At 39.9% G+C, this 15,092-nt stretch overlaps 1 protein-coding gene across 1 annotated transcript in view; it reads left to right on the forward strand.

Moving 5' to 3' along the window:
• Positions 1-14,718, forward strand: part of TASP1 (taspase, threonine aspartase, 1) — an 87,649-nt gene extending 72,931 nt beyond the window's left edge. Inside the window, exons 12-13 of the mRNA XM_010148001.1 lie at positions 835-908; positions 13,185-14,718. Of these exons, the coding sequence (XP_010146303.1) occupies positions 835-908; positions 13,185-13,277 (167 nt within the window). The 3' untranslated portion in view covers positions 13,278-14,718. The remainder of the gene's footprint in view (positions 1-834; positions 909-13,184) is intronic.
• Positions 14,719-15,092: the final 374 nt, after the last annotated feature.

The following is a 15,092-nucleotide window of genomic DNA, read 5'->3' on the forward strand; positions in this document are numbered from 1 at the left end:
GGTGCTCCTTACCCTCTCCCCAAAGAAGGGGGGTGATTGCATATGCTTTTGATGTAATCCAGCCTTTATTTGGGACTAGGTCTTGCTCTAATTTTGCCAGGCATTTTTCTTGCTTCTTGTGCAGTGTTATTCTGCTGCCAATGGACATCTCTCCTGCTTTTTCCATGGGATTATTTTGCTTTCACCAGTTATCTTTCCTGCCTGCTCTGTATCTTTAGTTCTCATCCTGCAGACCTTACTACTTCTACATGGTTTCCTGTATCCTACTTGTGCAGCTAAACCACAGAGCTGCGTTTACCCATTGATAGTTACTTATTATGTATATATTTATGTTCAGTTCTGTGGAAAAAATGCTTGTTACTGGTTATTCTGTCGATAGTGTTACAATTCTACAGAATCCTTGCCCGCCACCTCGGTGTATGCTATTGCAGTGTGCTTATGTCTGGGTTAAAGGCAAGCAAACACAGATTTTATCTGCTCCTACTTTATTGCTGGAACAGACCTCTGCTTTAAGAGTTGATTCTATCTTTTAGCTGTAGTTGCAGTTGATATAGTTCTCATCTTGAAGGCTCCCTATCATTGAAAAAATGTTCTCATTCTTAGTTCTGCATTGTGTGACTGCAGTAGTGCAGGAAACCCTTGTTTGGTTGATAGCTGTCTCTTTTGAGAATGACTTGTTCTGGTAACTAGTTTTTGTTCTTTAAGTTTGCTTTTTGTCCTTTCCCAAACTGTATTTTAAGCTATATTTGTTTCTCAAGATGCCAGTCTTGTTAAATTGCATCTTCTATTTTAACCCAACGCATTTTATATGACTTCTTGCATTTTCCTTTATAGTGGAATTTCTGTGGAGCCATACAACAGAGAGCATGTGTGTAGGATATATGTCTGCACAGGATGGCAAAGCTAAGGTAAGCCATGAAGAATAGGTTGCAATACAGTAGAATGAGTGCAGAAGCTAAGGAGAATATAAATTGATGATGAAATATATAATCAATTTCTGTCTTAAAGAGGACTGAAAAAGTAACGGGTGCATAAGCAGTTACCCATTGATTGGGCATTTCTAATTCCTTTTTTTTTTTTTTTTAATTTCAGCAGTTAACAAACCTACAGTAACATATGTATTATGTCAGGAAAAGATGCCACAAACACACTTCCGTTTTCTCTGCTGACAGTAATTGTGTTTGATTAAGCTTGATTCAGTTATACTGGCTCTGTAGGGTGGTATGCTATTTTCTATGGACATGTCTTCCTTCAGATAAAGCGTTTGCACCAAGGGAGGTGTAAAACAAACTTAAAGGTACTTCCTAGAATAGCTTCTGTGGTAAACAATTTGGATATTAACATCCATGATTCTTTTCATTTCTTGGAGTCTAATTATTGGGGCTTTTTTCTGGAATGGGAGAAGGAGTATGTCAAAACCGAGTTTAGCAGTGGAAACTGGAAAAATCGTTAACATGAAATAGTAGGGATTAACCAAGAAGATGAAAGCCACCTACTCTTAGGAAATTTGCACTGAAAGGAGAAAAAGGCAGGTTTTGCTATGTAGCAACTAGAGCATTTTGGAGAGGTGTTTGGACAATAAGACTGAACATGGGAAAAGCTGCAGGCACAGACAAAATTTCTGTAGACATTTATAAATGCACAGCTGTTGGTGTTGAAGACCAAGGGTTGAACAGTCACCGCTGAGTACAGGAAGTGACAGAACTGGGGGAAAGAGCTAGAATACGAAGGCGGCTCCATGATACGGTTAAACTAATAGAGGAGGAGGGGGTGTTTACTGGAATATTTGCATGTATTAGCAGAGGAGATGACAGCCAGGAAGTTTATACCAGCAGATAATAGCAAGAAAGACATCCAGCATTTTGATGGTAGAATTTAAAAAAGGATGAATTTTAAAGCCTGGGAAAGAATTTCAGGGCCTGGATTTGTTTGCTGTCTGTAGAAATGGCTGTAATGTGCTGGCTGGAGTGTTGGGAATGAATGAGTTCATCCTCAAGGAGTAAAATATATAAGAAAAAAGAATGCTTCGAAAGGAGGAGGAGGATAAAAAGCAGCAGGTGAAGGAAGTGCTGGTAGAGGTGTTGTCGAAGTACTCACTTTCTTGGCTTATGAAAGCTTCTTTCCAGTTGATTATATGTCAATAGGGTACAGTTTCAGTTGTTTTCTTATATTTATTTTAGATCAGTTAGAAAAGAATCACAACTCAAGCTACAAGCTCAGACTGAACTGAGTTGAAAGTAAAGGGAGCTCTGCTGCAGATGTTCTCGTATTCGCTGGTTAAAGTCATTACGTTGTGCTCACAGTCAAATGAGGAGAATTATTTGAAGGCGCAACCGTAAACTCTTACAGTGTGCCCACCTGCCTCTGGCTTACAATGCAAGCTCAAAATATTCTTCTTTCTTCCTGGCAGTGTCTGTCTAATTAATAAATAAATGCTAAATACGAAATCTGTCTGGTAATGAGTACTAGCATAACAGTGCCATGCCCAGAGATGTTTTCCTACTCACAGTTGCAACATTTGACATCTGGTGTGCATTGTTTTCATACTGCTGGTAAATTCTCCAGCTGGTAATCTTGATTGTGCTGACAGACACAGCTGCTCTTCTTGGTTCACTCTTAAATGATGTTTTTGACCTTCATTGAAGAGTTAATCCCCCTCTCTTTCTTTCTCCTTTGAGTCTGTGGCCACAAATGCTTTCCAGAGAAAAACCACAAATGCTTTTGCTGCTGACTTCTATTGATCAAAAAAAGCCTTCTGTCATAAAAGTTGGAATTTTATCCTGCTACAACTACGGCTAAGTTATTGATGGAAAACTGGGCTTGAAATAGAACACAATGTATTGCAAGGGCGGGATGGGGGGGACACCAAACCAAAATCCCTTTTCTTTAATAGAATAACTGTTTTGGTACAATTAATTTTGAGTGCTTTCCATGAAAGAATAATGGTATAAGAATTCATGAAAGTATAAAATATCACTTGTTTATGAGTACCATAGGAAAATGATCAGGCAGCAGCTTGCTTGAAATAGAACACAATGTATTGCAAGGGCGGGATGGGGGGGACACCAAACCAAAATCCCTTTTCTTTAATAGAATAACTGTTTTGGTACAATTAATTTTGAGTGCTTTCCATGAAAGAATAATGGTATAAGAATTCATGAAAGTATAAAATATCACTTGTTTATGAGTACCATAGGAAAATGATCAGGCAGCAGCTTGTAGGAGTGGTGAAGAGCTTCAGTTTTTTTCTTTCATCAATCTAGGACTCAAGTTTTATTCTTAAACCAAGGGCTTGTCACAGTGGCTGATTTTGGGCTGGTTCAATTTAATGAATGTGAAACCAGATTTTTACAGCAAGACTTTTAGAAAGTGAGAAGGTTTTTATGTGTCTACTGTAATGAATTAGACTAATATTAGAATGATATAAAGGGGTACACGCTCAGGAGAAAAAAGACCCTGCTTTATAATCGTAGTGTGATTCTTCGTGCATTGGAGGTTAACGTATTTCATAACAGGACCTAGCAAATGGTGGTTCTGAATCCCAGACAAAGATTGTGAAGATATAGGAGGCCTTTCTTAGAAGGCAAACACTGGACAAGCTAGATAGCAGCTCACCTGCAGAGGTGAGAGATAGCAGCTCACATACTCAAGAGGTGGAAACACTCAACCAGTTTATTATCAGCATCACCCTAAAAGAACAGTGAGACAGGAAGGTGGGATTGGAGACGTGAAGTGGTTTGTAGATCCTGACCTGCGGGTGCTTCTGGCTGTTAGCACCGTGAGCTATCCCAGTACTGTCTTGGAAGTATCCTTGTGACGGGGCTTTATTTCCTCCAGATTTAGAGAAGACTGGGTTTCTGCAGCTGGCCACTCACCTCCAAACTAGACTGCCTGAATGCTAACTTGCCAGCCTGAATGCATAAAATGGCTGAGCCTGCAAGAGCTCTGGAACATTTTTGCGCTGTGACTGATAAGTGTTGGATGTAAAGCATACTTTCTGGAGAGGTGTCCAGCCTTTTTTTGGAAAACCGGTTGCCTGGAAAAGTCACTGTTTCCTATTGGTTGAATGTTACTTTAAAAACAGTGTGGAGGCTTGCCAGATGAACTGAGTTCACACCTTACACAGCCACCTCTGGTTGCATGTCTTGTTACTTGCCTTCAGCGCGCTCTCGACACTGGGAGTATTTCAGTTCCTCCACCGCTGACAGCACTGGCAATGTCATCCTCACTACCTGTGCTGGGGACATCTCTCTGCCTCCCTCTCGTTCTCACACCCTTGAACCCTTACGTCACTGCCGCAAGCAGCTGATCCAAGCGTATCCTTGCTGGTTCAGCTGTACTCTGTTTCGTGTCATCCCTCGTGACATGAGCGTCTTCCTCAGCACTCGGTGCCACTGTTTGTCACACATCGGATGTGGAAGGACACAAAGGTTTTGCCTGGACAGCTTTGACTGTTTTATATACTTCTTGGAACTAACATACACCACCCGTTGCTACAACTTCTCCAGGCTGGTGCCTGGGAGCCTCAGCTACGAAGAGCTTGAGGGACAGATATATTCTAGTTTAGAGGTTGCCAGTCCCACACTGCAACTGCTGTTCTTTGGGAAGATGAAAGGACTTCCCGAGATCTCCTGAAGCAAGTTCCTGCATTGCTGTCCATATGATGTTAGAATTGTCACAGAAGCTGACACTCAACTATTTCTAGCCATTAGGGTGAGGGTGTTGGAATATTCTAGGCTGCTGTGGAAGTTTCTGGTCGCAGCCATGGGAGTAGATCGAAAATAGTAATCTGTGGGTTTCCTGTGCATTTACTCAGCTCCTTTTATAGCAAAGGTCAGGCTTCGTGATGGAAGGGCTGGGAGGTTAAAGACGTTAATGAATTGAGGAGGTATGTTTTTGTTATTGGCTCATGAGTTACTTGATATGAATTCAAGACCTTTGATAAGCAGTTAGTTCTTTTAGATTCCCTGCCCAAACTTTCTTTTCTTTCTGACACACAGGGCTTCAGAATAACCTTTCAGGTGTCTTTTTTTTTTTTTTTTATGGATCCATGATAGATCCAACAGTTGATAGCTGTAGTGAAAACAGCTGATTACTGCTGGTGACTGATTACTGCTTCTATACTTATCCCCCTCTGCGAACGGTAACATAAACACCTGGACAATACCATGGTGTGTGCCGACTGGACGTGGCTCAATTCTCAGTCTCATCCTGGCCAGTGTTCCGGGTGGGATTGATAATGGGAGCATAACAGTATGCAAGTTCACAGGATTTGTGCCGAAAAGACTTATGTAAGGTGTTTGTTACTCGCTATGGAAGCGACAGACCCTGGGGCTGACTTTTGAAGCCTCACCTGTGGGTGGATGCACCAAGTAGGTCTTTCCCAGTCACCGCGCTTCTCCAGGAGCCCGCTGCCGAGGGGCTCCCCAGCTGATCTGTGAACCCGGATGATGGGTTTGAGGTGGTAATTGGTGATGTATCCTTTTCTTTCTCACTGTCTTACCTTACAGTAATGAACTGCTGCATCACTATTCTGCTATCTTTTCTTTCTAATTGGTGCGTCGATATTCCGCTTTCATTTTCTTTTTGGTTGTTACCATGATATACATATATAGTAAAGCATGTTAATCTTTATATAGAGAGCTGGAGTATGTATTTTTACTTGGAATCCCGCCATTCAGCAAGACATCGGCAAGGAAGACCATCCTGTTACGGGAGCTCTGATCTCTTTAAAGACACTCTGGCAGCTTTCAATTAATCAATTCCAATTTTCCTGAACTGATTAGGTTACATTCTAAGAGCTTGAGCAATTGAGGTGTTACCATTGGCAAAATAGCTGTATTCTGATGACTACAGTGTTGCTTCTTGGAGTTCTGTCCATACTCTTGCAGGTGATGTGCAATATTTGAGGTCTTAATGGTTGGTGTAGCATTGTCAGTTAGCATGAGGGGCTTTCATACCTTCTGCCGTATAGTTTGGGAGGGGGAGAAATAGTGCTTTGAATTCACCCATTATGTGATTTTTAGATGTAAATGGAGAACAGGAAGGAAAGGAGGTTAGTGGGTAGGTTACAAGTTAATTGACTTCTCTTAGTTACATAGTCTTCCTATCTTCTTGTTCCTTGTCTGCTTGCCCAGTGGAGAATGCTGCAAAGGAAAAGAAGATCTCCAATCTCAAACAACAGTGCAGCATATGCCTGCAATGTGAATTCACATAGCAACTGCGTCTCTTGAAGGTTCTGGTTATGGGTAGGCAGCCTTTCTTTGATTCACTGTTGTTTATCTGTGCATAATCAAGCAGCAGCCCTTTTATCTCAGGCAGGGTCTGCAGAGTATTTGTTCACTCGAGGCCCATGGTATGCTGTGTGCAGGAAGTATACATGGGCAGTATGTGCTCCAGAACTTCTGTTTTCCTGGGTGTCCCACGTTTCTTGTATTATCTTAGTGACTGAGAGAAGTTGGTGGTGGATGTTTTGACTGAGAATGGGTACTTCCTCACTGTGTTTTCAGTAGTATTTGAAGTCAGAGTGCTTTCTTTCCAATTAAAGATCCAATCTCAATACCAACAATGTGTGAATTTGGTCCTGTGTTATGTTGCAGGTATTTGAAGTAATCTGTCAGTTTTCTGTGGTTCTTAGTAGGTATAAATCACTATATGATCTCTGTATAAATGTTGCTAACTTTTGCAATTATTGTAAATGTTTCAAAATTTTTTATATCTTTGTAGTTCAGCTTCATAGGGTTTAGTTTTTGTAACAGCTGGATGACCTAGACAACAAAATCCTGAATATCTAGTTGTAATATTGAATGTAGTCCAGTTCAGTTGCCCATTTAAATCTCTCTCTGGCAGATACTCAGTTCTTACAACATGAATTACTAAGATGTGTGTTATGGCAAATTTTAATATTGCAAAGCTACATATGCCATTCTTTCCATTTTCAAATGAACCAAATTCAAATTCCTTTGCAAGATGTAGGGTACCAGTAGTAGAGAGTGTTGCACATTGCTGGGTTTGAAAACATCCATCAGCAACAACTGCTGTCTACACCAAATGGTAGTTGTTGCAACATGCAAGCAGAAACTTTAACAATTAATTTAGTTTTCCAGTATGAGGAAACATAGTGGACAGGGAGACCATCTCCAGTTCACTTTTCCTGTTCAGATGTTAACTGTCATAATCAGATTTATTTGCCTTACTAACACTGTAAAATTTAGCAAAATTACTTCCCTCTGTTTGAAGTGATACATATGACAAACTGATTGTGGTGATTGTTGCTGGTTTTCTGGTGATGGGCTTCTGTATTCTATTTTGTGAGCGAAAGGTCCATGAAAGCCCTTTGTCAGGAGAAGGGCTGTTATCCAGTGCTCATTGGGTGAAGAAACACGTCTTGGAAGAATCCTAATTCTAATTTGAAAATTAGTGGAAAAATTTACTGAGCCTGTTTAGTTAACAGAAATACTGTCAAATAATTCAGTCATTCATTTCAGACTACAGAGACAGTCTTTTAACTTCATGAGACAGGAAAAGTATATGTCACTGTTATAGTTTTTTTTTCTTTCTTTCATCTGCACTCTTGTCTGGAGACTGGGGCATTAGTCAGAAATATTCACTTGAAAAGGACTCTGAATACAGTAGAGCATCCAGTTCTCTCATAAAGTATTTATATTTTTTGGAAATAACCTTCAGTGCTAAGATACCAGTTAAAATATTTGGCTTGTAGACCTTCATGGAAATTATTGGCTCTAAGATGGGAAGATAAGCTCAGGTTTTTGGGTTGAGTTCTCGCCTAAAGCCAGTAGTTCTGGAACTCTCCTCATATTTGGCTGACATTTTAGAATGGAGGAGAGAAGATGGAATTGGGTATCCAGGTAAATGCAGTAATCTGACTTGGCACCTGCAATTCAGAATGGAAAGATCACATTTTAAGACACATGGCAGTATTTTAGAATACCTCTACAGAAGCCTGGGACACTGAGCTGAAGAGGTGATTCATTGGTACATGGCTTTAGACTAAGTAGGTGTATGAATGACTTAGAGAGATTAAAATGCTTTAGTGTTCAACTTTCTTATTTTTTTTCCCCTAATGCATTATATTAATGTTTTTAGATGCATAAATAGTGTATACTAACCTACATAACCCACAGAATGAATTTCAGCTTAGAAAACTGTTGGCTTCCTAAGCAACCTGTATGTAGAATCAGTATTTTCAGTGCCTGACAGACAGAAGCCTGCCATCAGTATCTTTTTATTTTGCCCCAAGGGCAATCATTTTGGAGCCCCTCTTCCCCCCCACCTTTCTTTCTTCCTAGAAAATAGAGAATAGGTGGCCAGGTTGTTCTTATGGGGGAAGCGTCTACAAGAATGCTTGTAGACCTCGGAGAGACTCTGAATTTCTAAGGAATATATGGGTTTGGTGGTACTTTTCTTTGAGGAAGACGCTAGAAAGCGATGTCATTAAGTATATGATGTCCTTGGTATTTCATTCTATTCCATCTCAATAGGGTAATGAATGGAAAAAGTTTGTTTTATGAATTATTCTGTCCAAAGCACATCCTGAGCGTGTAGTAAGAAAGCTAAACACATGAAGTACTCCCTAGATTTGCTTAAGAACTGAATGTGCTGCCATCTGGTAGTTGGGCTCTGTCCTCTTGGCAGTGTTTGACTTCAGTTTTCTCATGCAGCACTGTCTGTCTTTTGGCTTAAACTTTATATTCATTTTACATTGCGTTTATGCTTTTAATGAAAAGAAAATGAAGCTGTTGTGACAAACATACTTTTATCTGAATAAAAGGAGGAGACTAGCTCTTTAAAGCCTAAAAAGAATATCTTTTTTATATTAGGTGGTCTCAAGGTTGTTTCAGAATCTTTGTGAGACATGAAGTAAGTCTTGGCACAACTTGCACTATCTATTTATTTATTTTAAAAGTATTCTAAAAATACGTAACTTGAAAAGTCAATCAAATGTTCATGACAAAAAGATGAAACCATATTTTGTCCTGTAGCAGATAACATGTATTCCAGGGCAGAAAGACCTGTAAGTTTTGGACCTGAGGGTAGTGGGAAGCTCTCCAGCGTGCATCCAAAGGGACTGAGGGACACACACGGAAAGGACACGGGCGGTGTCTGCAGCACTGGGGTTGGGGAGCCGGTTGCACCGTGGGTTTGGTTTGGTTAGGAGGGAGAGAGGGAAACCCTGTGTTTGGATGGCACGTACATGGAGCAGGAATCAGTGTCTGAAGGTTGGTTAGCTTGCGTGTGCGTTACGGAGGGGTGGGAAGCAAAATCAGGTATTTACCTTTTTTTTTCCTTTTGAACTGTGAGCACAAGATTCCTCCTTGAACCTGCAAAGGTCCGTGGTGACTCTTTTCCTGCCTGCCAGAACCCCTGCTCCTACTGGGCCCTCACCAACCTCACTTTTCTCTAGGGAAGCCAATCAAGTCAGAATATTCTCAGGGACAGTAAAATTTCTATTTATGGAGGTAAAGATATGCATAGCCTCATCATATTTCATCTATCTTTCCTTGGCATACCGTTTCCACAGAGAGGCTTCCATGAAGCTAAGTGGAGGATTAATTCAGGAAAACTTCTTTTCCTGTTTTTGTGCTCCCAATCATGATTTCCCCCAGATGTGGGTTCCTTCATCTTGTAAAGCTGATGGACTAATCGAATTCAATTTAAAGCTTTCCAATGCTGTTCTTTTTTGTGTGTTTTTTATTTTTAAGTTTTAAAAATCTAAACCTACTCCACTGTACAATCTGGACTTAATGTAAAATATGATGTTGGGATATAAAAATGAAACAAACTGTACAAATAAGTTCTGTGGTTGCATTTAAAAATATTAAATGTTCTTTGATCTTTCTTTTTATTTACTAGAGTTTGTTCTTATGGCTAAGAACAAGGGAGATACAATTGTAAGAATTCACTTGGGAGTTTATCTGAAGCTGTCTTGGCATGGCAATGTTATCCTTTCATATTGCTTATTAGGTAACATATTTTAAACACTTTCATCTTAGATCTGTCTCATTTTTGTTCTACATAAGGCAGCCATTGGTGAAAGTAATAAGTAGTCAGTGTAAAACAGCATCTGTATTTGCTCTGGCATACAAAGTATGCAAATAAACAGGATACAAGTAAAGGCTTTAAGAAAGGTTTTGTTATATGTGGTTTGGGTGTTTCTGTAAATGGAAGCGTACAGATGCTAGTGTATAGTAGTTTGGGGTTTTTTTCTATGGGAAACGTGTTTTTCCTTTTATAGGAAATGAGGGTTTGTATGGGAAATGTGTTTTGGACATCTATTTAAGCATAGCTACTTGATAATATATTGATAGATATTGACTATCTGCTCATCCCCTCTTGTATTTTTTCCTTTCTTTGCTCAAGAGCTTGCTAGAATATTATGCTTAACTGACTTTATTTAAAGTAAAAGGATTTATAAATGTCATGTGCATTCAACGAAGCCTCACATTTTGCTCCTGCAGTTACATAAGGGCCTACTGGGCATTTAACTTTGGGTTGTGGCATAAGTCAAACCTATGCAAAAGGCATGTCTTGGGTCAGAAAACTAATTTACACAGATCAGTTCTGTTGTAATGAAAAGATTTTAATTAAAAGATTCATGCTAATCATGATTATGCTAATAGTTCTTTTTCAGTACCAAGTTTCCTTCTTACGCCTCTTGGCAGGATCCTTGGGCCTTTGTGTGTTTTGTTGTACTGCTGCAATGATCTGCTAATAATTCTGACTGACCACTGTAGAGGCAATCTCCCGGATCCATCATGCCTGCCTTGCAGCGGGCCGCAGGTTTGCTCTGACTGCGGTGGCACACTAAACGATCGGTGGCTTTCTTCCGCTGAGGAAATGGCTGTTGTGCCCACTGAACAATGCTGCCTTTACACGGTCATCCTATCCCACTTTTCATTTACATATTTTCACAGACCTGGAAAAATGTCTTGGATCTGTCAGTCATAAAACAAAAAATTATCCTTCTCTACTTGTTTTTCTTCCAATTTTCTTCCTTTTTTTTTTTCTTTGAACTTATGAAATAACATCCCCAAAAATTGTTAGTTACATTTTCGAGGAAACTGTAACAGATTTGAAAGGAATCTTTTCTTCTTGAAGTGGTAAATCACAGTCGTAACCAAAATTGTTCTGAAATTAGGAAGATGTTCATATATCAAGAAGGAAGGCCAGAGATCAAAGTTTTAGCAGTAGAATGAAAACCTTTAAATGTTTTTAATTAGATCTCATTCTGTAATTTAACTGAAAACAAGACCACCTAAGAGCAGACACCAGGATAGCCTTATCAAGAAAGGAATTAAAAGAAGTTGCCTCTCAAATCCAAAATGTCTTCGATGCAATGAATTGTGGTTACAGTCTCAAATCACTTTCTGCTCAGTTAATGCAAGTTATTCTTGCTGAACTTTTCCATCTCCGTGTTCCGTCACAACCCTTCATTGCAGGTGACACGTTTTGCAACGCTTAACTCTTTGAAATGGGACATTGTACGTACAGAACTTAAATACGTGGTTGGCTGCATTTACAGGAAGCTGTAATTTCTAAATGCCAGCCACTTCTATGATGCAAGTTTTATATCACAGAAGGAATCATTTACAGTTCAAAATTTAATGACGGTTCAAGCATTGTGTTGTCTGAGCGTTAATGAAGCCATCGATGACATGTAACTCCTAAGGGGGACGGAGGCCAGCGCTCCTGCTTCGGTGGGAAGAGGGGCTGGAGCATAGCTTGAGCTGCTGAGTTCCCGCCATCGCCACTTTCTGCCTCAAGCCTCTGGAAATGCTGTTAGCAGCCCTGCTGCGCTCTACAGCCCCACTAAGGCTCATTTTGGTGTTCTACCAGAGCCCACTCAGCAGCTCTGAAAGTAGGAAACAGTAGAGTCCGTAGAAACGTGCTTCTGACTCCTTTTGTTGTTCTGCTTCGACACTGCATTAGCCACTTGGCCCTGTTTGAAGGCCGTCGTCGTAGCTGCAAATGGCTCGTGCTGAGGCCCAGAATCAGGTGTGGCTGGAAACATGAGCGCTTTTCACAGTGTACAACCATGGTGGGGTTGGGGGGGGGAAGGGAATCGTCACCTTTAACAGTAAGTCAAAAAAGAGAGGACTTTTTACAAGGGCCTGTAGTGACAGGACAAGGGGTAACGGGGTTAAATTGAAAGTGGGGAGGTTTAGATTGGATATCAGGAAGAAGTTCTTCCTGGAGAGGGTGGGGAGGCACTGGAACAGGTTGCCCAGAGAAGCTGTGGATGCCCCATCCCGGGAAGTGTCCAAGGCCAGGCTGGATGAGGCTTGGAGCAACCTGGTCTAGTGGAAGGTGTCCCTGCCCATGGCAGGGGGATTGGAACTGGATGGTCTTTAAGGTCCCTTCCAACCCAAACCATTCTGTGAGTCTGTATGTTTTAATAAGTGAATGCTTTTGCCCATCAGCAATAAAATGCACCTCAGAATATACAGAATCTTTAACGGAGTTTTGGTGTGACTGAGTTAAAAGCTGAAGTTTTGTGTACGCACACACGCGCGTGCACCCGCTTTCTGGCTTTTATTTTCTGGCTGACATACTACAGAGCCGTCTCAACGGCCTGCTTTTGAAACGCCTCCGTGGAAAAGATGCTTGTTGACAGAAACACAGTTGCTCTTTGGGTCCATTCATTTGACAGTTGGCAAGAAATGTTTTGGATGAAGCCTTTAGTTTTCTTAGGTGGATGGGTAGGTATTTTATACAAAGAAATTTCTTGTTTGCATCCTGATTGCCACACTTACCTTACGCTCTGAAATTTTAGTTTATCTCTCAAATAGTTTATTGCATCTAAGGTTTCTGTAGGGTCTCTTTCTGTATGTGGTACTAAACTCCCGAAGAAATAGACTTATAAACTGTGGAACGCCACCATTATTTTTCTTTTGTCTTTACGCTGGATACTCCTCTCTCCTGTTTTCAGTGAACTGGGTCATCCAGTTTACCTTTTCTACACATCTGTCGTGGTCCTTCTCTTCACGTGTTAAACATTAACACAAAGTAAAAAAAGAATGCCGCTTTTTTGCAGCTTTTCAAGTTGCTTTGTAGTTTGCCAGTGATGGAATGGTTTAATTGTTCAATAATTAGAAGCTTGCTTTGTGTCCTGCATAATTTTGCCTCTCTTCTCACTCGATAATACTTTCTTGGCTTTTCCACAGACTCACATTTCAAGACTTCCTCCTGGAGCCGTGGCAGGACAGTCTGTGGCAATAGAAGGAGGAGTTTGCCGGCTGGAGAGTCCAGAAAGCTGAACAGTTGATTCCTCACTTCATTGCAAAGAATGTGAATGACTTTTTGTACAAGAAGTTTTTTGTGTTTTAACAGATGTTGGAAATTCTACTCTTGTTTTATACCCCGTATTGCAACCATGTGCACCATAACTTGAGACAAGTGCTGCTGTAGTTTATGTTCTCACTCTGTGAATGGGGGGGTGTGCATGTTGGGTTTTTTCCTAATAAAACAGGAACTCTTCCCAGTTGTGCAAAGATCATGTAGGGTTAATGATTGCATTTTCATTGGTTTATGTTTGAAAAATAACCGAAAATTTAAAAAAAAAAAAATATTAACAATACGGTCACAATTATCATTCATGTTCTAAATTTAAATGTAACAGGCCTTTGAAGTGGCTGTATAATTATGCAAAAATGATTATGGTTTCTAAGATTCTTGATCTAAAGAAATCCAGAGGTGGTTTAAACATGGGTTGTTTTCTTCCTCCCCAATAAGGAGGATTTTTTTTTTGTCAAAGAATGGTTTCAGTGAAACAAACTAGAGCAAAATTATGGCTAAAATTGTTTTTAAATAGTCTTATAGGTCATATCTCTGTTCCCAAACTTAAGATGTTAATAGCTTCAAGCTGTATGTATTACAAAAAGCTATATGAAGATAATGTATCGTAACGCAGTCTTTATGTATAATGGAATATAGAGTGTAAATAAGAAAACAAAGTTTATGGAAAGATTCGATATTATTCTTCGCTTCTGTTTTAAATCTATTTTTAAGAGAGGTACAGAAATGAACATATGACTGGATGCGAAGTGCAATGTGTATTAAATGGACGTTGGGAGGTCTGATACTAGCTTTCTTATTGACGAAGCAACTTCCTGAAGTCCACCACAGCATGGGTATTTATATAACTGTGTGTAATATGTATGTACTGTGCATAAACTTACTGTAATTCTTTTTATACCTTCCACAAAACTGCATTCTAAAACAATGTAATCCTTGTCTGCCTTGTGAAGCACTGACAGCCGAACTGTTGTTTGTCACCAGTTCTGACATGTGAGCCAGAACGCCCGGGTCCTAAAAGTGAGTTCTGACATACAATCTTCCATTCAGTACTTTTTCTTCACAACACTGGCAGCAATAGAAGACTTTCGTAATGAATTCATTGTCCTGATAAGTATGCCAAAGAGAAACTAATATAGTTCATCTTTTTCCTTGGTGAAATTTTGATAATTCTGTTTTCGGAAATAGTGGATGAATAGCTATTCAGACTGTACTCGCTTAATCAGGCATTGTACTTGCCTGTTTGTAACGCTGTGCCTGCCTATAACAGACATACTTGACTGATTAAATGGTTACGTTGATTGTAGTACCAATCTTTCATGGAAAAAAAAATCTTAATAAATTTTTTGTAATAGCCTGAGTTCATTTTCACTGTTATGTTGCGGTATAAGCTGAGATACGGTCATCTTTGTGTGCTTTTTTTAACAGTGACATCGACGCGGGCCTATAGCTGAAAGTTTTTCTATACTGTTCTGTTAATAATATGAAACAGGGGCTTCCCAGCTTGCAGGAACAAAATAGTAGAATGCATCTGTCTTGACACAGTTTGTGCTGAAATATCAGACTGGATCCTCAGTGATATCATCTGATGAAATGAATAACGATACGGCGCTTCAGAAATCTTGTGATAAAGGTGGTGAGTTGTCCCGGCCATTAAAATTATGCTAACGTGGCGTTGAATGCTTGTGTGGTCGCTTAACTGTGTAGTGAGTGAAAAACTGAAGATCATGTATGGGTTTGTACATGCCCACATTTGAAAATGACATTGTTTTGGGAAA

The sequence above is a fragment of the Eurypyga helias genome, unplaced genomic scaffold (genome assembly GCF_000690775.1).
Source record: "Eurypyga helias isolate BGI_N326 unplaced genomic scaffold, ASM69077v1 scaffold803, whole genome shotgun sequence".
NCBI classification, from domain to species: Eukaryota; Metazoa; Chordata; class Aves; order Eurypygiformes; family Eurypygidae; genus Eurypyga; species Eurypyga helias.